Source organism: Prinia subflava, chromosome 26 (genome assembly GCF_021018805.1).
Source record: "Prinia subflava isolate CZ2003 ecotype Zambia chromosome 26, Cam_Psub_1.2, whole genome shotgun sequence".
NCBI classification, from domain to species: Eukaryota; Metazoa; Chordata; class Aves; order Passeriformes; family Cisticolidae; genus Prinia; species Prinia subflava.
In genome coordinates this window covers 3,229,969-3,256,835 of record NC_086272.1, presented here as the reverse complement: position 1 = coordinate 3,256,835, position 26,867 = coordinate 3,229,969, and the positions used below count along the sequence as shown (strand labels likewise).

The 26,867-nt window shown below is 50.8% G+C and overlaps 2 protein-coding genes and 1 long non-coding RNA gene across 3 annotated transcripts; 2 read left to right on the top strand and 1 right to left on the bottom strand.

The window, feature by feature from the left end:
• The first annotated feature begins 10,058 nt into the window (after nt 1-10,058).
• On the top strand, nt 10,059-12,102 carry LOC134562131 (uncharacterized). The gene is made up of 2 exons (XR_010083084.1): nt 10,059-10,361; nt 11,866-12,102. It is a non-coding gene; the product is annotated as an uncharacterized LOC134562131 (long non-coding RNA).
• LOC134562086 (zinc finger protein 239-like) lies at nt 10,530-11,506 on the top strand. Its single transcript, XM_063419545.1, has one exon. It carries the CDS (start codon nt 10,615-10,617, stop codon nt 11,383-11,385), a length of 771 nt encoding a protein of 256 aa, XP_063275615.1. The 5' UTR covers nt 10,530-10,614; the 3' UTR covers nt 11,386-11,506.
• Nucleotides 12,103-12,238: 136 nt separating the features above from the next.
• Nucleotides 12,239-26,867, bottom strand: LOC134562218 (cytochrome P450 4F3-like). Its single transcript, XM_063419639.1, is given in 13 exon segments — nt 12,239-12,668; nt 12,768-12,850; nt 12,935-12,999; nt 13,081-13,134; nt 13,137-13,213; nt 13,284-13,413; nt 13,488-13,554; nt 13,957-14,224; nt 14,703-14,833; nt 15,144-15,271; nt 15,587-15,640; nt 16,027-16,171; nt 26,709-26,867. Coding segments are annotated over 13 exon segments (1,542 nt in total). The 3' UTR covers nt 12,239-12,487.

Below are 26,867 nucleotides of genomic sequence, written 5' to 3'. Positions count from 1 at the left end.
TGGTCTCTTTCTCCAGACAGCAGCTGACACAACAAAAGGACACAGTCTTCAGCTGCCCCAAGGGAAATACAGGATGGATATTAGGAAGAAGTTTTTCACAGAGAGAGTGATAAAGTACTGGAATGGTCTGCCTGGGGAGGTGGTGGAATCACCATCCCTGGATGTGTTTAAAAAAAGATTGGATGAGGCACTCAGTGCCATGGTTTAGTTGAGGTGTTAGGGCATGGGTTGGATTTGATGCTCTTGAAGGTCTCTTCCTACCCAGTCATTCTGTGAATTCGGTAAGAAATTTAGGGTCAGCTCTGGTGGTTCATTGCCTCCTGGCCCAGGGCACAGCATCAGGAAGGTCTTTGCGTTCCAAGGCTTTGCTGCAGCCAAAGAAATCTCCTGGCTCAGGGTCACCTTTCCTGCTCAGCCAGACCCAAGAGCGCCCCAGCAACAGCAGAGAATGGCAGCATTGCCATGGGCTGGCACAGCAGGGGGAGATTTCCCCCTTGAGAGTGGCTCATATTGCAGTTTTTGCATTCAGGCAGCTCCAGATCCCTCAGCTTTGGTTGCACAGCAGCTGGAAATGCAAGTGCAGGAGCTCTGTTCATGCCCAGCCACAGCAGGTGACAGCAAGGACAGGCTCCTGGCAGCGTCACATTGGTAGGCAGCTCCTTCAACAAAAGCTGGGGGCTGGAACTCTGTGCAGAAAATGCCCTGATGGTCTCTGCACCCAGGCAAAAGGAACAAAGTTTCAGTTTTGGCCTCTCTAGAGAGCACCAAAATGATTCCTTTACAGAGCAAGGTTGCATTGCCGGCTGTTCCCCAACCCCCAGAGGAGAGCCCAGGGGCCCAAGGAACTGCGAGCGGGGACTCTGCAGGAGCCGGGACAGCGAGAGAGCCCGGGCTGAAGGTCAGCCCCGGGGCGGGCAGGGCCTGGGAGGGGGCACAGCCCGGGGGTCCCGCAGAGCCTCCCTGCTGCAAAGGCCCGGCTGGGACAGCGGGGCAGCTGCCGGGAGCCGTGTGCCAGGGCCGGGCCGCGGGTGGGTGTTCAAAGCGCCTCCAGGGGAGCAGCTTTTTGTCCTGGCCCGGGGGCATTCCCGCGGGGTCGGGGTCCCTGCGAAGGCGCAGGAGGGCAGGGTGGAAAGGGTTAGTTTATGGGTTTGTTTTTGGATTATTTTTTGTGGGGGTTGATGGCTGGTTGGGATTTTATTGTTTTGGGAGGGGATACGGGCAATGGTTTTTGTGAGATGCCCCCGGCAGTTTGAACCCCCTTGGGTGCGGGGAGCGCTGGCGCAGCCCCGGCACGGGCGGGGCGGCCCCGGGCGGGCTGTGGGAGCCGGGAGCGGCCGCCCGGGCCCGGAGCCGCCGCCTTGGGCCGGGAGCCCCCCGGGCAGAGCTCTGTGCTCGGGGCCCAGGCCCGGGCGGCCCGGGGAGCTCTCGGTGGCCCGTGGGCCCCGGCGCAGGTGGGTCCGTGTGGCCGGGCTCGCAGGGGAGCGGGGCGGCCCGGCCGTGGCCGTGCGGGGCCTGTTGGGGCTCGGGGGGCCGGGCTGGGCCGGGCAAAGGCTGAGGGAGAGCGGGGGAAGCGTTGGCACAGAGGCCCCGGGCTCCCCGTGCCCCCCTGGCCACGCAGCCGGGCTCGGGGGCCGCCTCGCTCAGACCCGGCCCCGGCTGCGGGGGTCCCCGCGGGCCCTGGGGAGGGGGCGGCGGGGGCTGGCGGAGCTCTGTGCCCGGGGCTGGGCGCGGCTGCCCAGGGAGCGGGGCATGCAGGGTCCCCCCGTGGTGGGGCTTGCTCTGCCCGGCTCAGCGGCTGCATTGTCAGCCCAGAGACACGTGGGGATCGCCCGGTACCAGCAGGGCTGGCAGGGAAACACAGGAATGGGGGGAGCAGAAACGGGCAGTGCGAGAGCTGGGGCTGTTCCAGAAGCCTGGACAGGTTGGGAGCAAGGACAAGGGGGACCCATGGATACCCCAGGACTCTTTCAGAGGGACCCTGGATAGTGCTGAGCCCAGGGACACCTGTGATCCCCAAGTGGTGAGCCCAGAGAAGGGGAACCTCGTGGATTCTCAGGAGCCACAGCAGCCCAGAGAGGGCCAACACCAATACAAACTTGACCCGGGGCAACACAGACAGGGGGGCCTCCAGGACCCCAAAGTGGAGAGATTGTGAAATACAAAGTTATGTTTCGTGTCAGGGAAATGAAGAAAATCTGTGTAATTGTAGTTGTAGAACACAGTAATGAGACAGTTATAAAGATGAGTTCTAATAAACAGCTGAGGAAAGCATAGAAGGAAGTTTTTGAATAAATCTTTTGCTTGCAATTATCTATTATAAGTCTCAAGCTATTCTGCAATAAGTGTCCTTTAATTATAACTTTAGAAGCTTGCTTTGTATTAAAGAATTTTAAACTGTAGTTTTAGAGTGCAAAAAGGTTTTTTTTAGACAAAAGAAGGAAATAAGGAGGGGGCTCAGGCCTCACACAAGCTGGGAAAACATCCTGGACATGAAGATATGACTTCAGCTCACTGATTTATGGCTCCTGGAGAGAGAAACTGGACATCACTATTGGAGATTGAAGGACTTGAAAATAGAGATGGGACCCCCACATCTGGAAGCCAGATCCCACCACCTGGATAAACATATCCTGGGAGTATTGAAATATCGGAATAGATCACAATGGTCTATAGAATTATACAGGACAATCTATAGATTTATGGCTGTTAGGTATTGAATTGTGACGTTAAAACTAGAAATGGAAACTGCTGAGAAAGTTTATGAATATGTATGAATATAGCAAATAAAATACCAGCAAGCCCAGCAATGGGTGTGCAGTCGGAAGGGAAAACCCCTACCACTGTACCCAGCGCTGCCTTTTGCTCACACTTTATCATGGTAATTAATTAATTATTAAATTGCTGCTTGATATATTGGCCGTGTCAAGCGTCTTATTTTTAACAATTTGGTGGAGAATGCGGGCACCTCCAATCCATTGAGGGAGGCCCCTGATCTCGGGGAGGCGCCCCACCTTGCAGGCTTTTGCCTCAGGTGGCCCTGAGTGACTGGGGAATCTTTCAGGGAGAAGGAGATCCTCGAGGTAAATTGTGAGCAAAGGAACTGTGAGCTCCCGGATAAAGCTGCAGTGAAATTCACCTGTAATAACTCGTGCACAGAGACCAAGGCGAGAAAAGGAGGCTGTAAGTATCGCTTGGTTAGGTGGGCTAAGAACGGGTACACACGTGTGAGAGTGTGAGTGGTGTGTGTGTGAGACGTGGCCTGGCCACAAAGTGATTGTGGAGTTCTTCTAACCTCGGTTCCGTGTCTCCGCGAGGGGAGCGGCAGGGGAAGGAACGAAGCGAGTGTTGGTAAAGGGAATTCTTTCATATAAAAAGGTCGGGGGCGGGATGCGGCAATAGTTGGGGAGGATTTCTTCACAGTAAATCAGAGGCGGGAAGCGGTATTGGTTGAAGGGACTTTTTATTAAAGAAATCCTAGACAAGTGAGAAAACAGGAAGGCCTTTCATTACTGAAGTCAGAAAGAGCGTGGTCGAGGCAAGTGAGGGAATACCCGTTCCTTAGGGTGGGTCAATGCCAAGGCAAGGACCCAGGGGTTGGTATAAACCAACAGGCAAATAGAAGTACTAAAGGTACTGGGAAAGGAGGGAGCTTTTTACCACAGGACAGTCCCCTGGGGTTAATGTTAAAATTTTAGGATGAATGTAAATCCAGGAAAGGAAAAAGTAAAGAGAAAATGATACAATACTGTATGATGGAATGCACTAAAGAAATGACACGACCTGATAATTTGTACTGGCCAATGTACGGGTCATCTGAGGGGTGGATCTGTCAGGCCCTAAATGCCTGTGTAAATAAAAAGGATCCAATTAACCAAGAAGAGAGCGATTATACTACTTTATGGCATGGGTCCTGGCCTTCTCCCCTGTATGCTTTAAAAACCAAAAAGGAGAAGAATCCATGAGGCCACTTACACAACCTCCCCCCTTATCTACCACAACCAGCTGCCCCGCCAGAGGTGCCTAACCCAGCACCCCAAGCCCCTATGGCACCGTTTGCACCTCAAGCCCCTGTGGCTCTGCCTCGTCCTCGAGATTCAGCACCTGCACGTAGAAGCAGGGAGACAGTTCGGGCAGAAAGGCACAAGGACAGTGATGATGAGAGCAAAAGGGACCAGTTGTATCCATTAAGGAAGGTACTGATAGTAAGATACCACGGGGGGAGTGGAGGGGACAGCTATTAGATATGTATCAGTACCACTGACCACTGGGGATGTGAGAGCCCTTAAAAAGGAAATGGGGATGTCTGATAAACTAGATCAGTTCCTGGGGCCCAAGAAGCCACAATTAAGCTATTAAACTTCTTAGAGAAAAAGGGTTTGAAAGCTTCAATGTCCAAGTTGCAATTTGTAGAAGCACAAATGAAGTATTTGGGTCATTAGTTAAGTAAAAGAACAAAGAAACTGGACCCCGAATGAGTATCGGGCATACTTGCCTTACCTTCTCCCAGAACAAAGGGAGAGATAAGACAGCTGGTAAAGCTATTAAAGTATTGTAGGCAGTAGATAAAAAAAGTACAGTCAAAAAGCAAAATTTTTATATCAGAAGTTAACTGGAGAACAGATTCATGATTTTGTAGAGTTAATTGAATTACAAACTAAAGTAAGACCAGATTTAACTGAAATAAAAAAAAATTAAAATTATCTGAAGGGGAGAAATATTTCATCAATAGCTCCTCCAAAGTATTAGAAAGGAAGCAGAGGTCAGGATATGCAATTGTAAAGGGAGGAAACATGTTGATAGTAGAAAGGAAAAGGTTAAGTTCCAGCTGGCCCGCACAAGCCCGGGAGTTATATGCGTTATACCAGGCTTTAGAACTGTTAAAAGACAAAGTGGAGACTATTTATACAAAGTATACTTTTAGAATTGTACATACTTTTAGGAAGATTTGGAAAGAGAGAAGTTTGATCAATACCCAAAGAAAATGGTTGATCTATCAAGAATTAATACTTAAAGTGCTTGTATCATGAAAAAGACCAGAAAAAAAATAGCTGTTACACATGTAAAAGGTCACCAAAGAAGCACAAGCTATTTAGCAAGAGGAAATGACATAGCTGACCAAGCTGCAAAAAGAGGCAGCTTTTGAATTGAAAGAAACAATTCAGTTGAATATTATAACAAAAGTTCAAAGAGAAGTCCAAAAAAATTTTATAGCTCCCAAGAAGCTATAAAGAAATTAGATACTAAGAAAGAACAAAGAAAAGGAGTACTCTTAGATAGGTGGGAAATTTTGTCCAAAGCCTATGCACAAAAGATTTTGAGCCAATTACATCAGCATAGTCATTGAAGAACCAGAGCCTTGTGTGATCATTTTTTTTAAATATAATGGGTGTATTGGGATTTTTTTGAAATAGCAAAGCAAGTAACGCAGAGGCGTGTTACTTGTCAGAGAGTCAACAAAAAGGTAATGAGGCAAACTTCAACGGGGGGGGGCGGTAAGAAAATAGCCTATGAACCTTTTGAAAGAGTTCAGGTGGATTATGCTGAGCTTCCAAATGTCAGTAAGTGGAAGTATCTGTTAGTAGTAGTAGATCAACTAATTCACTGGGTAGAAGCTTACCCAGCTTTAAGGGCCACAGCCAAATTTGTAATTAAAATACTATTAGAACAAATTATTCCCCGATTTGGGGTTATTCGAGCCAGTGATTCTGATTAAGGCTCCCATTTTACCTCTAGTGTCATCAAAGGGGTAACACAAGCCATGGGTATTTCCTGAGAACACCATACCCCCTTAGCACCCTCAGAGCTCTGTGAAGGTAGAAAAGAAGGACCAAACTATAAAACAGCATTTAACCAAATTAATGACTGAAACCAGAATGTCCTGGAAAAAATGTTTACCTTTAGCATTGCTTAATATAAGAACACTTCCTAATGCAGATACTGGGCTATCAGCATACGAAATGCTTTATGGAATGTCATATTCCCAGGAGATACCCCAAACATCAGTAATAGTTGAAGATATGACTATTCAGAAATATATCCAAACAATTAGACAACATGTATTAGAGTTGAGAGAAAAGGAATATTGGCTCAATCTACCCCTCTAGGATTTAGCATACATAAAATAAAACCAAGTGATTGAGTGCTGGTTAAAAGCTGCAAAGAGGAGACCTTATCTTCTAAATGGGAAGGCCCATATTTAACCCCTTAACCACTGATACAGCCATCTGGACTGCAGAGAAAGGCTGGACCCACACATCACGATTAAAGGACCAGTGGGACCACCAACAGAGGCACCGGCCGAGCTTCAGTGGAAAATCTCATCTGCTCCTAGAGAACTGAAAATAAGACTTAAAAAGGATTGATGCATGTTTCAGAAACTCTTGTACCTGAAGTTTCAGTATCAAAACCTTCCAAGGAAAGTGAAATGTCCTACCCAAAACTGTAAATGTTTTCCCTGGGGTTGTTTCAGGTGCATTGAGTGTCAGAAATTGTGGTATACAAACTTGGTGGGGGCAAGGATCCCTAGTACCCTTTGCTGGAGTTGTAGGGATGAGAGAGAAAGAGACAGGTAGAACACTAAGGGCTGCAGTAGAGAAAGGATACATCAAAGTAGGTGATAAGGATTGGTGGGAGACCTGGTTGCACGGGACACGGGCTGAGATCGATCTGCAGGAAGAAGCAAAAGCAAAATTGGAAAGAATTGAGTGTGATTACAACAATTGGATACCAGATGGATACCAAATTGAAATAAGGGAGTGGCACAGAGCTAAGCTTCAGTGGGCCTGGCAACAATTCACAGGTAAGAATAAATAGAGGGCAAGACCAGATTGACCTCTGCCTTTGCCACCAAGAAGATGAAATTCCCAACTGTTGGCAGGAACCCGATAGGTTGGAGGGGTGGAAAGGCATGTCATACTGGACCTCTCATTATATACCTGATCATGTGTGTAAGCATTGCCATGGCAATTGACAATTGTCACCCGTGTCACCAGGCGGTGAAATGGAGAGGAGTCACAACGGTATCCTTTGTTGGTCACACCCATATAAACAAAGGTGGTTATGATGAAAGTCAGTTAAGGGTTTGTGAAGAGCAAAGAAGAGAATTTTGGATGGCAAGGAATTTAGGAGCAAGAGGAGGAGCTGGCTGTAATTACCAGACACGTCCAAGAAGAGAAGAATATATATGTTTTACCAAAGCAAGTATGTGGGGATACACTGATGGGGGAGGAGTTTAATATGGGGAGAATTTAGTGCAGAAAGCAGTAGAAGGGTTGAAAACCCACTCTGAATCTAAAGTTGCTTCCCCAAATTTGTATGAGAAATTAAAGAAACAGCTGCCAGAGTTAGACCTTTCCACTTTTGGAGAAATTTTTTATGGATTTAATGCAATGAATTGTAATAGAATTAAATATTTCCAAGTGCTGGATTTGTGGTGGGACCCAAATGACAGGGCAATAGCCTTAGAGAGGAGAAGGGTTAGAAGTAGCACAAATTTTAAAGTAGAAGCGAACAGGAATTACAAAACCTGAAGAGCGGACAGAAGGATGGGTATTGACAAATGTAGTGATAGGCCAAGAATGCATAGCCAAGAAAGGGAAAGCTTTTGGGACAAAGGTAGGGGAAACCCCTTGCAGGAAAATGTATACCACAAATTTCTCTAAAATCGGTGGTAGCCACAAAACCCTGAAGGATATTTAAGTAACCAACAAATGCCTGTTTAACAATAGAATTCTATCCTTCAAGCTCCATGGTGAGACGAGTTGTTTGGAAGAGGGGCTTGGTGGAAGAAAATAGTATTTATAATATTGTGTTCATTGACTGGACTGTTGTTTTTACCTTGCTTAATTCCATGCTTTGTTCAGCTTATCCACTCTGTAATACAAGGTATGCAGGTCGCTGTGATGCCTGTAGACCCTGAACTAGCTACAGGGGAATTTAGCCATTTTGAGAAAACATCTAAAATATCCAAAATAATGAAACTGAAGAAAAAGGACAAAGAAGGAAAAGTTTCTGAAGTTTTGGCCAGATTCGAAACCCAGACACGAATAAGTAAGATAAATAAAAATTTATACAAGCAGAGTGGGGACTGTGAAATACAAAGTTATGTTTCGTGTCAGGGAAATGAAGAAAATCTGTGTAATTGTAGTTGTAGAACACAGCAATGGGACAGTTATAAAAGATGAGTTCTAATAAACAGCTGAGGAAAGCATAGAAGGAAGTTTTTGAATAAATCTTTTGCTTGCAATTATCTATTATAAGTCTCAAGCTATTCTGCAATAAGTGTCCTTTAATTATAACTTTAGAAGCTTGCTTTGTATTAAAGAATTTTAAACTGTAGTTTTAGAGTGCAAAAAGGTTTTTTTTAGACAAAAGAAGGAAATAAGGAGGGGGCTCAGGCTTCACACAAGCTGGGAAAACATCCTGGACATGAAGATATGACTTCAGCTCACTGATTTATGGCTCCTGGAGAGAGAAACTGGACATCACTATTGGAGATTGAAGGACTTGAAAATAGAGATGGGACCCCCACATCTGGAAGCCAGATCCCACCACCTGGAAAAACATATCCTGAAAGTACATCCTGGAGTATTGAAATATCGGAATAGATCACAATGGTCTATAGAATTATACAGGACAATCTATAGATTTATGGCTGTTAGGTATTGAATTGTGACGTTAAAACTAGAAATGGAAACTGCTGAGAAAGTTTATGAATATGTATGAATATAGCAAATAAAATACCAGCAAGCCCAGCAATGGGTGTGCAGTTGGAAGGGAAAACCCCTACCACTGTACCCAGCGCTGCCTTTTGCTCACACTTTATCATGATAATTAATTAATTATTAAATTGCTGCTTGATAAATTGGCCGTGTCAAGCGTCTTATTTTTAACAGGGGGAGCCCCCGGGAGCCCCCGGGGATGGGCGGGCGGCTCGGGGCTCCCCCCAGGGCAGACCCGGCCGTGCCGTCCCCCTGCCCCCCGAGCCCAAACTCCGCTCCCGGGGGTGCCTGGCTGCCAGGGGTGGCACAGGGGGGTGGGAGTGGGGAGCGCTGGGCGCTGCGGGGGCAGCTGCAAGCCAGAGGTGTTTCCCATTGCTTTTTCTCTCTGACACCGCTTTCCTATTTCTCTACCACACACTTCTTGTTCAATGAGAGAAACGAAGCACACTCCTCTTAAACTGTTAAGCGTTTTAATAAATGATAATAAGGATGCACACTGTCCCCAAGCCCCCTACCCATCCCTGGCGGGGTCTCCCCACCCAAACGCCGGTGCTGCAGCGGCCGCGGTCCGGGGAAATCGGGGGAAGGGGGGTCGTGCTGCTGGTGGAGGAGGAGGAGGAGGAGGAGGAGGGAGAAAGGAGGAGGAGGAGCCGGAATAGGAAAAGAGCGACGGAGTTCGACCAGCGGCTCGCAGAGCGCACCGCACCTCCGGCCCCCGCAGCACTGCCGGTGACCAGGGAGAGGGAGCTCACCCCAAATCTGTCCGGGGGTCCCCGAGAGGTTGGGGGTTTGGTTTTGTTTTTTTTTTTTGGGGGGGTGGGTTTTTGCAATGGCGTTGGGAGCTAAGAGATTCCAGAATCGCGCCGCAAATATCTTTGCATGTTCCTGGGAGGTTTGGGGGAGGAGATGGGGATATTTTCAGATCTTGCAGGAGTGCAAAGCTGAGCCGTAGTTGCCCCTGGGGGGATTTTGGGGTCCCACGCAGCGATCGCGCGGTGCCGGCGGGGCGGGACGTTGGTTTTGGGGATCCCGGGAGAGGCGGGGGATGAAGGGCGGGAGGCCCGGAGGGGGGAGCGGGGCGATGGCAGAGCTGGGGCAGCTCCGGCAGCCTGGAGGGGTGGTGGAGGCTGGAGATGAGGGGGGTCCGGGTCCCCCGAGCGTGAAAGTGTTGTCGGGGAGTGGGGGAGTGGGGGAAGAAGCGCTGAGTGGCTGGAGTGGGGGAATGCTGAGGAAAGGGACCCTGGGACAGCTGGGAGCCGAGTCAGAATCAGGGCAGGATGAGCCCTGGCAGCCCCAAAACCCCCTGAGTGAGCCGAAGCAGGAAGCGGGAGAGGGGGGATCCCCAGGACCCACGGGCCCCCCAGCAGCTCTGAGAAGAGGGACCCCCATAACCCCAAAGGAAGGACACTGGAAACAGGGAAGCCCTGAGAGAGTGTTTTTGAACTCCTTCTCGATTTTTGGAGGATTTTATGGACACCAGACAGGCGGTGACTTCTGGAGATGGACTTGAACAGCAGGAACTTCAAAGCCAATGCACTCACAGAATGTCTTTCCCACACCAGGAATTCCCAGTGCCAGACTTTGGCTGGGTAGAGGAGAAGGCTGTGAGGAAGAGGAGGATGCCCCAGGACCCCCAGGCAGGTGAGGAGGAAGTCAGTGCCCCTTTGCCCCTCTCTCCTGCTCCATCTCCCAGCCCAGCCTGGCCCCGGCTGCAGGACAACCCCGCTGCCGACGCCGTCCTGCCGGGGATGCACTGGGGGGATCTCCTTGGCCTTCCCTCTGGCACGGAGTCAAATCCCATGCTGTCCTTGTCCTTCCTCCCCCAGACAAGGAGGCCAGGGAGGACAAATCCCCTCAGCAGAACCTCGTGGAAGAGGCTGTTTTGAGCGGCCCCATGGCACAGGAATGCAACGGGGAGGAAAAGGCACAGAGATCCCGCCCGAGGAGGGGCTCCAAACCCATGCCAGGGTGCTCCGAGGAGGAAGGACCCACCCTGTGCCAGGAAGGCAGCCAGAGATGTGGCCAGAGCTCTGAGCTGGTGGTGCATGAACAGCTTCACAATGGCAAGAAGCTGCACCAGTGCTCGGAATGTTGGAAGAGTTTCTACACAAACTCTGGCCTGCTCCGGCACCAGAAGATCCACACTGGGGAACGGCGCTGTGAGTGTGGGAAATGTGGGAAGCGCTTCAGAGACACCTCTGACCTGATGCTCCACCAGAGAGTCCACACTGGGGAACGGCCCTATGAGTGTGGGGAGTGTGGGAAGAGCTTCACTCAAAGCTCCCACCTGATGATCCACCAGAGGAACCACACTGGGGAACGGCCCTATGAGTGTGGGGAATGTGGGAAGAGCTTCACTACCAGCACTAGCCTGATCATCCACCACAGGAGCCACACTGGGGAACGGCCCTATGAGTGTGGGGAGTGTGGGAAGAGCTTTGCATGCTGCACCAGCCTGATCCGCCACAAGAGGATCCACACTGGGGAACGGCCCTATCAGTGTGTGGAGTGTGGGAAGGGCTTCACTAGGAGCTCCTCCCTGATCGTCCACCAGAGGGTTCACACTGGGGAACGGCCCTATGAGTGTGGGGAGTGTGGGAAGAGCTTCGCTGTCCGGTCCAGCCTGCTTGTCCACCGGCAGATGCACAGCGGAGAGAGGCCTTAACAGCGTTTTGAGTGTGGGAAGAGCTTCTCCCAGAGCTGTGCCGTGGCCCAAGAGCAATGGAGGCAGCAGGAAGGGAAGCCCTACAAGTGCCCCGCGTGCGGGAAGAGCTTTGTGCGCTGCTCCAACTCCATACCCCGTTGGAGGAGCCCATTGGATGATCCCCAGTGAGCCCCGTTGGGCAGAGCCTTGGGGATCCACGGTCCTGGTGATCCATGGTGGGAAGACAGCTGGCTGGTGGTCTCCACATCTTCCTGGGCCCCTGGGGGCACCTGGGCGCAGCAGGACAAAAATCTATTGGGATGCAGACCAGCATCAGGAATTCATTTGGGATAGTGAATTTTTTTACTTTTGACCTCAAGAAATCCCACCTTTTGCATCCTATTGTTTCTTCTCTAAGCATCAAGGAATACTGGGATGTCTTAAGAGTCTTTTCCAACCTAAATCATTCCATGATTCTAATTCTTTCTGACCCTTCCACAGGCATCTTCCAGAACCAAATGGTGACTGAGTGGGACAAAAAATGAAGATTTTGGAGACAATGGAGTGGAAACTCCTCTAAAAAGGTTTCTTTCCAGCCACCCAAGCACATGGATACTCAGCCAGCATGGACACGTAAATCCTTTTATTTTGACCTTGATTTTCTTTCGTTGTTCATTGTTCATTGTTCTTCATCCTTTCACCCAACACTGGGGTAAAAATAAAAACCTTGATCTAAGACACAGATGGAAATATTGTGGGTCATTGCTGGGGACACTGTAGGACATGGATGGGGACATGGTGGTCATGGGGCCTGGGACATGGACATGGGTGGGGACATGGCTGTGGATAGGGATATTGGGCATGGGGGGGTCACAGACACAGATGGTGACATGGGCATGTATGGCCATGCATGAGGACATGAGGGACGTGGCCATGGATGGTGTCAAGTGGCCTAGGGGACAAGTCCGTGGGTGTCCATGTCCATGCCATGAGGTTTGCCATGACCAAGGACAACACATCCCCACCACCACCACGATACTGTCCCCTTCATGCTACCGTTAATTCCCTGCTCTTCCTCCAGACACCTTGCAGAGTGTCCCCATGTCGTGGTGACCCGTGTCCCTCAGGCCAGTCCCACCAGTGGCTCCAGCAGCAGCCAGATCCCGTCCTCGGCACGCAGGATCAGCTCGGGCTTGCGGCGCGGGGGTGGCCTCGCTGCGTCCCTCGGCAGCACAAACCGGGCCAGGGTCAGTGCCACTACCACCTTCATCTCAGCCATGGCAAAGCTCTGCCCGATGCAGTTCCTGCCACCACGGCCCCACTGTCACTGTCACCCCCCTGTGAACCCAGCCAGGGACAGGGGTGGCACTTGGGGACACTCCTGTCCCCTCTGCAGCGCGTACCTGGGCTCAGCAGAGAAGGGGATGAAGGATGATGGGGACCGTCCCTTGCTGTTCTCTGGGCTGAACCTCAGGGGGTTGAACACCTGGGGGGACACCGACACCGTCATGCCGAGGGGACACAGCTGTCACCACTATGGTGACAGGGACACCTCGTAGCGTGGCCCCACCTTGGGCTTGGGCCAGAGGTCTGGGTTGTGGTGAGTCCCATAGATGCTCATCAGGCAGATGACCCCTGGTGGGATGGGAATGGCCACTTTAGGGACAGCAGATGAGGGTGGGTGGTGACACAGGGGACACCCTGACCATGCCATACCCTTGGGGATGACACGGCCATCACACAGGGGGATGTCCTCGGTGCAGTGCCGGACACAGCAGTGACAGGAGGGTGCAGCCGAAGGCTCTCCTTGATGCACATGGTGGTGAAGGGCAGCTGGGACAGGTCCTCCCTGGGGACAAGCAGGGGTGGCACCATGTCCCAGAGCCATATGGCCAGGGGTGGCCCTGGGGACATCTCACCATTCAATGTCTGCAGTGTCCTGGCCAGCCAGGAGCTGCTGGACCTCCTGGCAGCACCTCTCCTGGTGCTCAGGGTGGCTGGCCAGGTTGTAGAAGAGCCATGCCAGGCCACTGGCCGTGGTGTCGTGGCCTGTGGGGACATTGGGAGAGTGAGGGGACACTGGAGTGGCTCCCCTGCAGTGGCACCTGGGAGCTCGTGCTCACCCTCAAACATGAAGGTGTCAGCCTCAGCTGCTGTGTCCTCATCTGACAGGGTGTGGCCGTTCTCGTCCTGTGGGGATGAGATGAGCCCCGGGCCACCTGGGGCCACCAGTCTATGGCCAAATCCCACTCATGGCCACCACTCTACCCCCATGGCCACCACCCTACAGGCACCACCATCCTACTAGCCATTAGCTCTATGGTCAATGCTGCCCATGGCCACCACTGTTCTCCTGTGGCCACCAGTCTATGCCCAACCTCCCTGTGGCCACCAGCACCCCACTGGCCACTGGTCTATGACCAAGCCTTCCACGGCCACCACCATCCTCTTGACCACCATCTCCCCATGGTTACCTCTCCATGGCCACCACCACCCTCTTGACCACCCTCAGGCCTCCATGGCCACCACCCCATGGCCACCACCACCCTCTTGACCACCCTCAGGCCTCCATGGCCACCATCCCAGCCCCACCTTGGTGAGCAGCAGGAGGTCGATGAAGTCCATGCTGTGTCCCAGGTGGCCATCCAGCCAGGCCTGGTGGCCCAGGGAGGCGAGTGCACGGTGCCGGCGCTGCACCACGTTGGCGGTGAAGGCGTGGACGGTGGCACAGGCGCGGGCGAAGCGCCGGCTGTCAGAGGAGAGGCTGTAGAGCCACCACGGGTGGAGGAGTGGCCAGAGCTGGTGCTGGACCACCAACGAGCTCAGCTCCAGGATGGCCTGGATGTACTCGCTGGGCCGTCTGCAGGAAATGGGGACAGCGGGGGACACCGTGGCCACCAGCATAGCCAACATTGGGGCCATTTGGGCCACTAGAATGACCAATGGGGACAATTGCGGTGTGGCCAAGGGGCAACGGTGAGACCAGGATGGCCAACAGGGATGACGGCGGGGACATTAGGGCCACCAGAATGACCAGTGGGGACAATTGCAGGGCCAGGATGTCCAAATCGGGACAATGGTGGGACCAGGATGGCCAACAGGGACGATGGTGGGGACATTGGGGCCACCAGAATGACCAATGAAGACAAGTGCAGGATGGCCAGGGGGCAATGGTAGGACCAGGATGGCCAACAGGGATGACGGCGGGGCCACCATGGCCCCCAGGATGGCCAGTGGGGGCCATGGTGGGGCCTATACGGTCACCGTGATGGTCAGAAGGGACCATGGTGAGGCCACCACAGCCACCAGGATGGTCAGTGGGGACAGGTGACACTCGCTCCTGGCAGTGGCTCTCGTGGCTCAAGATGCACTTCTGGAGCGTGTCCAGGGTGAGGAGACTCAGGGGCTGCAGCACCTCCAACTCCACCGGCCCCCCGCCAGCTGCTGCTGCTGCTGCCTCGCACTTGGCCTGTGGGGACGGACTGGGTCAGGGAGGGAACAGGGAGGGGGTCAGGGACAGGGGATAGGGGCAGGGGGTGAATTTGGGGGTGGGACAGGGGTGGGAGAGGGGGCAGAGTTGGGTTCGGGGTGTGGGACAGTACAGGATTTGGGATACAGGACGGGACTCGGGGTGCAGCAGTGGGTGCAGGACAGAATTTTGGGTGCGGGACTCAGGATTTGGGGTGCAGGTCAGGATTTGGGGTGCAGGTCAGGGTTGGGGGTGCAGGTCAGAATTTGGGGTGGAGGTGGGGGACTCGTGCCCATCTCGGATCTCTCACGAGCAGCACGCGGGTGCTCTGGTTGAAGATTCCCAGGTAATTCCGGAGCACATCCCCGTGGAAGGCGGGCGTCAGGAGCCGCTGGTGCCGCGCCCAGCGCTGCCCGCCGCTCAGCAGCAGCCCCTCCCCTGGCGAGGGGACACCGGGGTCCGCCGAGGGCACCCAGGGGAGCTGACCCTGTCCCCCACCTCCCCTGTCCCCTGTGACACACCCGAATCCATCCTGGGGGCACCCAGGGGGGCTGACCCTGTCCCCCACCTCCCATGTCCCCTGTGACACACCCAAATCCATCCTGGGGGAACCCAGGGGTGATGTTTCCATCCTCCACTGCCCCTGTGACACAGCCAGATCCATCTGTGGGGCCACCCAGGGGTGCTGTGACACCCAGCTCCATTTGCAGGGCACCCAGGGGTGCTGTCCCCACCGTAGCCCCCTGCACTCACCCAGCCAGGGCTTGAGGAAGCCGTAGAAAATTTTGTCCTTGGGGGCCACAAAAGCTGCAGGGTACAAGGACGGGGTGGGTAGGGATTCACTGGGGTGGCATCGGGTCCCCTGGGTGGGGACACTGGGGATGAGGCCACCCTGTCTGCACCCATTGACCCTCAGGTGGGGACCCTGGGATGGGGACCCTCTCTCAGCACCCATGGCCACTAAGGATGGGGGTTGGGGGAAAACCAGAGCTGGACATGGTGACACCTTTGGGTGGCCTTGGGGAACCCCATGGACAGGTTGGTGGCCACTATAGGGTGGCATTTGGCCTGGCCATGGTGACACCGCTGGGATTGGGTTGGTGGCCACTGCCTGGGCCCTGCCAGGTCTCTGTGCCAGCTGTGGTGATACTCATGGGTGGCCCTGGGGACCCATCTGGTGTCCCATGTCCTACCTGAGGCTCTGAGGAGTGGCCGGAGGGTGCTGGGGTGGAAGAGGCGCAGGACGGGCAGCCAGGGAAGCCCCCACCAGAGGCAGCCATGACGGTACCGGGCCACCAAGGTGTCCACCTGCTGGAGGCCTTGCTCCGTGCTCTGGCCCTGGGGACAACAGGGGACAGCTGTGTCACTGGGGGCACAGGTAGGCTTGGGGAGATGTGTGTGTCCTCAGAACACTGCCAGCCTTGTGGACATGTGTGTTTGTCCCCACTGTCCCCTCGCAGGTGCCACCACCTTCTCCTCGCTGTCCCCCCAATTGCCACCACCCCATTCCTTCTGTCCCCTTGTAGGTGCCACTACCCTGTTCCCACGGTCCTCTTGTAGGTGCTGCCACCCCGTCCTCACTGTCCCCCCCGCAGGGGCCATCCCCTCTGTCCCTTGACAGGTGCCACCACCCTGTCCCCCCGTCCCTCTGCTGGCACCTCCACCTCATCCTCACTGTCCTCCCAAGTGCCACCATCCCATTGCTTCTGTCCCCTCGCAGGTGCCACCACCCTGTCCCTGCTGTCCCTTTGCTGGTGCCATATAGATATATGATCAAGGGCGAGGGCTGTTCTGTTGGAAACTTTTTCAAGTATTGCTTGGAGTCGGATGATCTGATTCAACAAATAAATCGGGGTATGGTGTCCCCAGGACCCATCTTGAGCCCAGGTGACCGGCCCATAAGTTTCAATGATTTCTTCTGGGGTCCATACTTTACTTTTCCACTTTTGGGTCCCCCCTATCCCAACTATGCTTCTCTTTTTCCGGTTAGTCTTTCTCAGGTCGTCATATACTGGAACGCCCCAATTTGATCCTGATTTCTTTATGAGTAAGAAGAAGGCAGGTTTAATAATTCCTATGGTGCAACTCCCAGCCCAGTCCCCTGGCAGTTTGGTGTAAGCTGTATTTCTGCAGATCCAAAAGAATTGTTCAGGAGTCTCCCCAAAGGTACCGCTTGTTTCTGGTGGACATTCCCAATATTTGGACACTTCTCTTTACTCCCCAAAAGGGATTTATCTCTTTATCAGCACGTTCATGCAGTCCATACCCCTCATGACAGATGCACCCTTTCTCTTTCTTCTCAAAGGACCAGTAATGACTGGGTTCTTGGGAAATGTACTTAGGGCCTAAAGTTTTTGTTATTAAATATCTTTTACAAGCTGTTTTTCCTACTGAGGTCTTACACTCTTCCTCTACCCTCATGATGCATTCTTCTCCAATTATTTTTGACTTCAGGTCCCACTGTTCTTTCCTTCTTGTCCGATCCCTGGCCCCCCACCCCTGTGCTCTGGGCAGGTTTACGGCCCCCTCCCAGGACTGCACCAACACAACACTTACGGCACATCTGGTGTGACCCAGGGGACCGGGCTCCTCATGGACCCTGGTGCCAACAGCGCCTGGGGACACCCTGTAAGCTTACACCACCCCCTCTACACCTAGGCTCTTTGCACTCTCCAAGGGCCTGGGTCGCTAAGCCCTGAGAGAGGGGCCTCCCCCTTTTTTCTGTGTGTCACTCACTCTCTAGTTACCTCCACACACCCGGCGGGCGCCCCTCTTTATCCCCCTTGGAGCCACCTCAAGTACTCCTTATTTCCTCTCACTTGCCCCCATTCCCAGCCAGCCCCCTCAGGAGCCCAGAACCGCGGTAGTAAGGGGTCCACAGTCGCTTTGGGGTCTGAGCTGCCGGCCCCCGTCTCACTCACACCTCACTCGCCTCCTACTCCCACCACTGGTCTCACTCACCAGTCCAGTCTCAGGTTTAACCCCCTGAGGTCAGGGTGGTAAAATGTCTCTGCCCTTTCAGGAGTCACCAGCAGGATGCAAAGAAAAACACGGAGTCTTCAGGTTTTTAGTTTTTCAAGGTCTTGCTCTTTGTTTATTAGGTCTTATCTCTCAAGCTCTTCTCGTGCCCTGAGGAGCTCCGTGCAGCAGCAGGATCACACATGGACTCCTCCTGGCTGGGAGGGTCTTGACCTCTTATACTACATATTGCGTTTCCATTATTTACAGTCAATCACCAATACCCAACACCTATGCTTAGACAGGTCATATCTGCTTTGACCCTATCCAAACGTGCCACCTTCACAGCAGAAATGTCGGACAAGAAGAAGAAGCAGGAGGACAGGACCACATCCCAAATCCTCCATTTTTTCTTCTCAAGCCCACACATCCAAAATACATTCACCCCCAGGGATAAACTAACTGCTATCTACTTCACACCCTGGTGACTTTTAATTCCTCCTGCAATGTAGGTAGTCTCTCCCATGGACTGAAGTCAAAGGTCATGTCTCTCTGGGCTCTGTGCCAAGGTCTACAACCCCCCTGTACAGATCCCAGAACCCCTGTACATGTTCCAACCCCCCCTGCCTGGGTCGCAGACCCCTTTGACAGGGTCCCTGACCCTCCAGGGAGACCAGAGGGATGCCCTGGACTCTCAACAGTCTGGTGCTCCTGCGTGTCGCCGTTCTCCAGCCATCCCTTGGTCCAGGTGTATCCAGCTGTGCCTGGAGGCCCGGTAGGGTGGGTGCCTGTCCCATCCTCAGTCCTCTTTGGGTGTGGCTGATCCCGGATGAGGCCCCAGCTGAAATGAACGAGGGCAGGAGAGCAGCTCCTCTGAACCCCTTCATTAAGGGTCAGCTCGAGCGGGGGCCCCAGGGGTCGCGTGCACTGCCGCCGCTCCCGGTGGTGACATGGAGGAGGAGGAGGGGTTCAGCTTTGTCTGCCGGCAGAGCTGGGACTTCTGTCCTCACGGGAGTGCACAGGAAGGCACTTTGCCTGCTCCAGGTCCAGGGTCTTTCCTCTAGTGTTGCTCTTTTGAACACAAGGTGGGGCTATAAAGATTACAAACTGGAACTGAGGGATAGTCCTATTCCTTCCTCAGCAAAAACTGTGATCTAATTTCTCTAAATACATGTTGGCTCATCTTCCTAGGGCTTTCTTCCTTTTAATGGTGCTAAATGTCTCTTAATTTGCATGAAGGCTTGGATGTCACTTCCCTCTTCATGGTCACAGGTGCCATCTTTGGGAACAGCAGAGGCAATACAAGGAGTTGAACAAACAGGAGGGAACACGAGAACAAGATGACCAGCAATTAACTGGTCACCAACCCAATCACCCTGGAAATGTAGGAACTTATACTTGGAACTCGTTTTCTACATCCCACACTGGACAAGTCTGGTCACAGGAAGCAGGTCTGCTCTCTGCTGGGATGGGAGGCCACCTCACCCCACTGGAGCAGGGGACCAGCTGTACCCCGTGTCCCCAGCATGCCAAGGCTGGTCACAGAAGGCCAGGTCTACCCACTGGGGTCTCAGACATGGTCTGGCTGCTGCTGGCATGGGAGGCCTTCCCTCCTCTACCCTGGAGGCCAGGTCTGCTCACCAAAATGATCAGAGTAGTGGTATTTTACCGACGGCTGGGACACCAGGAGGGGGTCATCCCACACTGTTGAGAGTGCACCAGGCTTGACACGGTCTTCTTTCCCTGCTGGTTCTGCCAAGGCCCTTCTCTTGTCTGTGGTTTCACTGGATAGTGGGTAGGGACTGTGGGAATCTCATTCAGTCGTTGATTCATTCATTCACGCCACTAATTAGATGATGAGGCATTTGGCAATTTATTGAACATATATTTTCATCTATGTTCCTTTTCTGGGCTAAGTATAGGTGGCCCATCCACCTTGGTCCAAATCAGTAGAATTTAGTCTCAAATGTGGGTGAAATGCAACACTACATGCTTGGAAGAAATCTGTCATTCCCACTGTCCTTATGTACCCATCCAGCTTTTAACTTTCCTTCTTTGTTTTTAATTTGCATAAACAATAATGACTCTACGCATCTGAGCCAGCCTTGCTTGATATGAACAGTATCAACTGAGGTAAAGAGCGCTCTGGAGGCCAGGGCTGGGGCAGTTTTCCCCTTCCTTGTTTTGGAGAGACCTATGAGCTCATTGCTTCTGTAGAACTACTTTGCCAGCACTTCAATAGGAAAGCCCACAAACTTGATACCTCCTGCATTGGTGAGGTCCTGAATTTGTTTGTGAAAATGTTGATATTATCCTTGCTGTAGTGGGTTGACCTTGTCTGGGTGCTAAGTGCTCACTCAGTCACTCCATCACTCCCTTTCCCAATGGGACAGGGCAGAGAATAAGATGAAGCACAACCAGCAGGATGAGATAAGGCAGTTTTATTGCAGAAGAGAAAGAAAGAAGTGAAGATTTGTGTGCACAACAGCTAAAGAGAAAAAAAAAAGTCAGTCTCTACTTCCCATCAGCAGTGATGTTCAGACACTTCCTGGGAAGCAGGCCTTCAGCACGTTGTAAGAGTTCCTCCAGACGGCAAACACTTAAAACTCACAAATATCTCCTTTCCTCCTCTGTCCCTTAGCTTATATATCTGAGTTGATGTCATGTGGTATGGAATATTCTTTTTGGCTATTTTGGGTCAGCTGGCCTGGTTGTGTCCCCTGCCAGGATCTTGCCCACTCCCATCCCCTTTGATGTGGAAAGGAATGTCAGAGGGACAGTGCTGCTTGGCAGTAGCCAAGCCACTGGTCTGTTATCAACACCCGTCCAGGTACCAATGCAAAGCACAGCACTGTAAAGAGTATGAACTTTACTTTGGTCAGACCCAGTACAATCTCCACCCCTTATTCCATACCATTTGTGTCATGCTGGGATCCCATATAGTCTATATACTCTCATTACTAGAATCCTTAAGCCTTCTCTAGACCAATCATACTTTTTATTAACTACTATCGCCTGTCCTTTCACATCCCTCCGGGTGGTCTCCATTCCAGCAGGAGATGGGGTCAGGACAGGAGAAATAGTACACTTGATGATTGGGCACTGGCATCATCCCTGTTCATCATTGCCTTTTTCTTGCTCCTTGCCAAAATTCATTCTTTGTCAGTTCATGTCCCTCCTGCTACTTTACCTCCTGTAACATACAACTTACACTATAAGTTATTCTTACCTCAAGGTTAAATCTCTTTGAAGTACACACCGGTGTTGCCCGGAACGCAAAATCAACAACACGGAGGCAGAGGTCTTCAGTGAAAAGCTGCTCCCCATCAAAAAGGGGGCCAGCCTGTTCATTTCTTTTCCTTCTACAATTTTGTGGGTCTGGTAGCAGATTGGCTTCTGGGGTTACTACCCCTTCACCCCACTGGCCAGACCAGCGGTCAACCAACATTATTTTCAGGCTGGAAATATGTAAACAAAGGACAGTGAACAAAAACAAGAAAGGTTGTTTATGTTCTTAAGTGTGAGAAAGTGAAAAACTGACCCTTAATATTGCACAGTAACTAAAGAACTGACTCCATCTTATAAGCAAGTAGAAGGCTTTAAAAAAATCTCAAACACCAGGGCAACACATCGGGTCTCCCCATCCTCCGGAATCACGCACTAAGCACCCCCAGGTCCTTTGGGCAAAGACAATCCCATGAATGGGTTTGCCTTTTCCCATGGAGGAAGAAATCCACACTGACTTCCCCACCCTCTTCCCTATGTGCAATGCAGAAACCCTGTTTCCTTCCACAGTGTCTAAGGGCTTAGTTTGAGTGGGACCAGGGCAGTTAGCAGATTCCCTAGTATTGACTAGCCAAGCGGCTTCTGCCAAGTTTGCATCCCAGTGCTTCCATGTCCCATTACCTAATGCCCTGAACATAGCTTTTAGCAGCCCATTATATCTTTTAATCTTCCTGGGGACTTGTGGATGGTAGGGAATGGGATATATCTATAGCCAGGGCTCTATTAATGGGGGCTGGACAGAGCAACGCACAGTACAACCAATATGGCCAGATCATACGTTCTCCTCTTTATTCTCGAAAATGGCTGGTTTTATACAGTGTGAAATAATTTACATTTGCAGGTGCAGTCTACTTGGCATTCAGCGTGAACAAAAATGGAAACAATCTTAGTTTAAAGCAGCTACCGTGATTCTACTCTTTAAGTGTTCCATCTAGTCCATACACACACCTTAACCTAATTTCTAGCTGTGCCACAAGCTTATCTACTTCTACACAGGCCCAAATCTGAGGCGTAGTTTGGGATAGCTCAAATTTCTTCCCACAGCACATCATGCCCGTGATCTCGAAGAAATCCAGTTACAATTCCCTCTTTTTTTTTTTGAGCTATCCAAACTGCCCTTAAGGCACGGCTGACTAATTTTTGCATACATCATAACAAGCAAGGCACGATAATTAAGATGACTATAATAGCAATGAGAATCACTATAGCAAAACTGATCAAATCCTTGATCCACCTGGTAAAACCCCATGATGCGAGCCATTTGTCAAACGGAGTGTCTACCACTACAAGTTTTCTCATATTATCTTTCAGCTGTGACAGCTGATTGTAAATCGATTGAGAATGGTCTGATAAATTCATGCAGCACATGCCCTCAAATTCTTCACTTCCATGCCCTTGTGCTACAAGGAGGAAGTCGATTCCTGCTCTGTTTTGGAGGACTGCATGACAAATGTCATGAACATCTTTGGCAAGCTCACTTAGTAGATTAGATGTTATATTAATTTGTTTTCCTGTCCAGCTGGCTAAGTTTTTCAATTGCGTGAGAGCTTGTGCTGAAGCAACTCCTGGGGCAAAGAATGATGCCGATATTACAGCTGCAGGTTGCCAAAACTCAACTCGATCTTTACATTTGGGGCTTAGTTGAGACATACTGCATTTGACTCGTCGGGTCTTTCTAGACAACCCTAAAACCTGATGAATGCTAGGAACAAACAATGTTAATTTACCAAAATAACATGGACCTCCTATAGCTTCTTGAGGCACTGCAGACCAGGCTCTATCTCCACAAATGAGAAAAATCCCTGGCGGTCATTTTCTTGCAACACCTTTCAGTGGCGTCACAGACTCAGTCCAATTATTGCAGTACTCGGTATAATTATAGTACAATGGGGACTGGGGAGACAACCAAGTGTTGCCATTTTTCAGTTGCCATTTGTCTACAATTAACAAACTTGAATTCATGATAAAATGCCCAAAGATCAAACAGTAATTCCCTGGCACAGAACCCAAAAGATGATTGAGTTCTTGGGGCTCAGTACTAGCAACTTTAAGATTCTGTGCAATGGCAACAGCTTGCATTCCCAAAACACTCTTTGGATTAATTTTGATTTGAGACCAGGTTCTGAACTCTGTCATGGAGTCTACTGGGACTCCAATCAAGCAAGTCTGAAAAGGATTTGATGGTGTAAAATGCAAAATGAATCTTGTTTACTCCGATTGGCCCAAGTGACCCACATATTTTGTCTTGGGTCAATCTCAAGCATTCCTGATCCTCTTTCTATTAAGGCACTAACTAAAACAAACATTTCAATACTTAACATTCTATTCATCGTTTTGGTTGTCTCTCATAGAAAAGCAAAACAAACAGCACCTGCCTATTACTTAATCTTAAATACTAAAAATGACTTATCACTAAACTTAATCTTATAACTGTAACTGTATAACTATCTTTTCTAATTCAAAAGTCAATTTTCAGCAGTCTCAGGGTCTTCACAAGGTTCTCCAGGTAAGTCACTGCTGTCACTGTGGTTATCACTGTTAGCTGATATCTCTGACTGTGGACATGCATGGGTAAATCAGCTCGGCACCCAAACAGGTCCTGCTTCTCCTGTGGAAACACACAGATAACCACGGGCATTAAACAACACAGGACTCCGTCCCTGCCATTCGCCCGTTGGCATATTTTTGTGATATACATAAAGCCCTGGAATCGCTTGTGGTCTTCCTTCTTTCACTGCATGGTCATGTGTGACAACTGCAGGCTCTTCTGCTAGGCACAAATAGTTTAAAGTGAACAGTAGCTTGGATAATCAACTAGTTACATCAGTTTCATCATTCTGTTTTTTCTTTGCTAGATATTCTTTCAGCATCCGATTAGCTCTTTCTACGATGGCTTGACCAATGGGAGAGTGAGGGATTCCGGTGGTACGCTTGACTCCCCACTTTTGCATAAATCTAGCAACTTGCTGACCAACATAGGCTGGCCCATTGTCGGTCTTAATTTCTACAGGCACTCCCATCACTGCAAAACAAACGGTCAGGTGTCTTTCAGCAAAGACACTCAAAGCTCTCTCGCCGGACTGCGCTGTGGCCCTGATAAATTTAGAATAGGTATCAACAGTGACATGGACATATTTCAGTCTTCCAAATTCTGGAACACGAGTTACATCCATCTGCCACAATTCTAAAGCTTTCATTCCCCTTGGGTTGGGGGCCCAGGCCAAGGCCAGGCCCATGATGACTACATTGAGGGCAGGTATGCACAATCCCTTGTGCATCATTCAGGGAAATCTGGAATTGTCAGCGCAGAGCCCTAGCATTTTGATGAAAATTCTCATGGTAGTCACGAGCCCTCACAAATTTGTTTTCTGGAGGGATATGGGCAACACAACTGACTGCAGCATCTGCTCGTGCGTTGCCTTCTCCTAAACCGCTGTCGCACTGATGGCTGCGAATGTGCATGACACAAAAGGCATGCTGATGCTGTTTCAGTACACTTCTTAATTGCAAAAGCAGTTCTCCACGGCGCTGATTCTGGGTGGTCCTGATGAGTGCATCCTCAATTCTTTGCACGACTCCAACCACATATAAAGAGTCCGAAACAACATTGAGAGGTTCGTTGTTCCAGGTTTGCAAAGCTCAACACACTGGCCTCAGTTGAAGGGTTTGCAGACTGTCTCCTGCTTCACTCTTTAGTAAATGTTGCATCCCTTCTCCTTGCTGTTGGCACACACACAGAGCCCTTCTTGTTTTTCAACTGGCATCAGTAACAACTGTTCTTCCTTTAACTGGTGTCAAGGAACACAAAGGTCTCTCTAGCCACTGGTGGCGCATGACTAGAGTCCACATTGGGCCTTTTGGCTGCTGATTGTGAACCACACCTGTAAAACCCAACAATGCTTTTTGCATTGTGACAGAATGTCTCAGCTTCCACTCTAAATCTTCACTTCTCACAGGAACGCTGGTATCTGCTGGTTCCTTTCCATCTATCTCTACAATTCCACCTCTGCCCTTTTTTATCAATGCAGCAAGAGCATCTGTTCTGGCATGACACAGCTCTTTGGTTACACAGGTAAAAACACCTATTCCAACACGCTTGCTGTTGAACCAAACCTAGATTGGTGTTGCCCCTTTTTCTTTTGCCATTGAAAGACAATGGCAAATGGACAGGCATCAGCGTTGGAAAGTGAAAGTGATAGTGGAAGATGCTCTATATGGCGACAACTCCAACCACGTTGTAACTTTTCTGATACCTGAACCAAAGCTCTTTGCTGTTCGGGGGTGCACTTTCGGGGGCTGCTGGCATCACCACCTTGAAGCCACAGTAAAATGGTTGTAAGTCATCATTGGTGATTCCTACAATGGTATGAACCCACTGCAGGTCTCCAAAAAATCTCTGGGCATCATGCAGGGTGGAAATGCTGGTGTGTAAAGTGATGTTCTGTGGGTGAATTTGTGCATTTGTGATCAGCCAGCCTAAATATTTCCAAGGATCTGACCGATGTATTTTTTCTGGGGCTACAGTCAGTCCACAATGTTTCAATTGTGCAATCGACCAGTTTAAATCTGTTTCTGCCAATGGTTCTTTGGTGGCAATAAGAATGTCATCGACATAATGATAAATCATTCACTGGAAAAATGCTGGCGAATTGGTTGCAAGGCCAAATCAACAAACAACTGACACACGGTCGGTGAGTTTCTCCCCGCCTGGGGCAATACGGTCCATTCATATCGTTGTGCTGGGGCTGCTCTGTTGACAGATGGCACGGTGAAGGCAAAACGTTGAGTGTCTTGCGGATGAAGCGGGATGGTGAAGAAGCAGTCTTTTAAATTGATAACAATGTTCCACCCTTGAGGTATCATAGTTGGTGCTGGCAGTCCAGGCTGCAAAGCGCCCATTGCCTGCATTTGTTCATTGACTTTGCGGAGATCATGTAACAATCTCCGTTTTCCTGATTTTTTAGGGATAACAAAAATTGGTGTGTTCCACGGACTCACTGAGGGCCGAATGTGAGCAGCTTCAAGTTGGTCTTGTACTAATTGTTTAGTAATTTGCCGCCTTTCTTCTGTCATTGGCCACTGCTCGACCCATACAGAAGTTTCAGTCAACCAGGTGATTTTCAGAATGAGTGGCTGCTGAGGTCGTGGTCCGGGCAACAGTCTTTACAGGTCTTACAACATGTTAGTATCTAAGTAGAGTAATTTATTTATACAAAAGCACATATCTGAAGGAACAAGAGTTTTAAGACCGGCCTTATAGTGCAACCAATTATAAACCTAAGCAAGCAAGGTCTAAGTAAAACAATAACCAAAACATAGAAATCTTAACAAACTAAACCCTAATAAAACTACAAGCAAAGCATAAAATTTATGCTAGCCTCAGGGTAAATCAACCTCCTATTTTCTGACCCCGATCAGCGTTTCCAGCCGCTGGGGTCACAGTAGCAGAGAGGAATCGATCACAACTTTCAGACAGGGATCTCGGCCGCGGGGATCACAACAACAAAAAGGGGCCCCAAAATTCTGAACCCACACAGAGCCCGTGGGGACGTGAATACAATGTGGAATCCCGAACCGCACAGAGTTCCCGTCCGAGGGATCGCGAGGGCAATTGGGGGGCCCCGAGCCGCACAGGGTTCCCGTCCGCAGGGGTTGCGTTGGCAGTGGGGGCCCCGGGCCGCACAGGGTTCCTGTCCGCGGGGATCGCGTTGGCAGTGGGGGCCCCGGGCCGCACAGGGTTCCCGTCTGTGGGGATCACGTTGGCAGTGGGGGCCCCGGGGTCCCTCCCCAT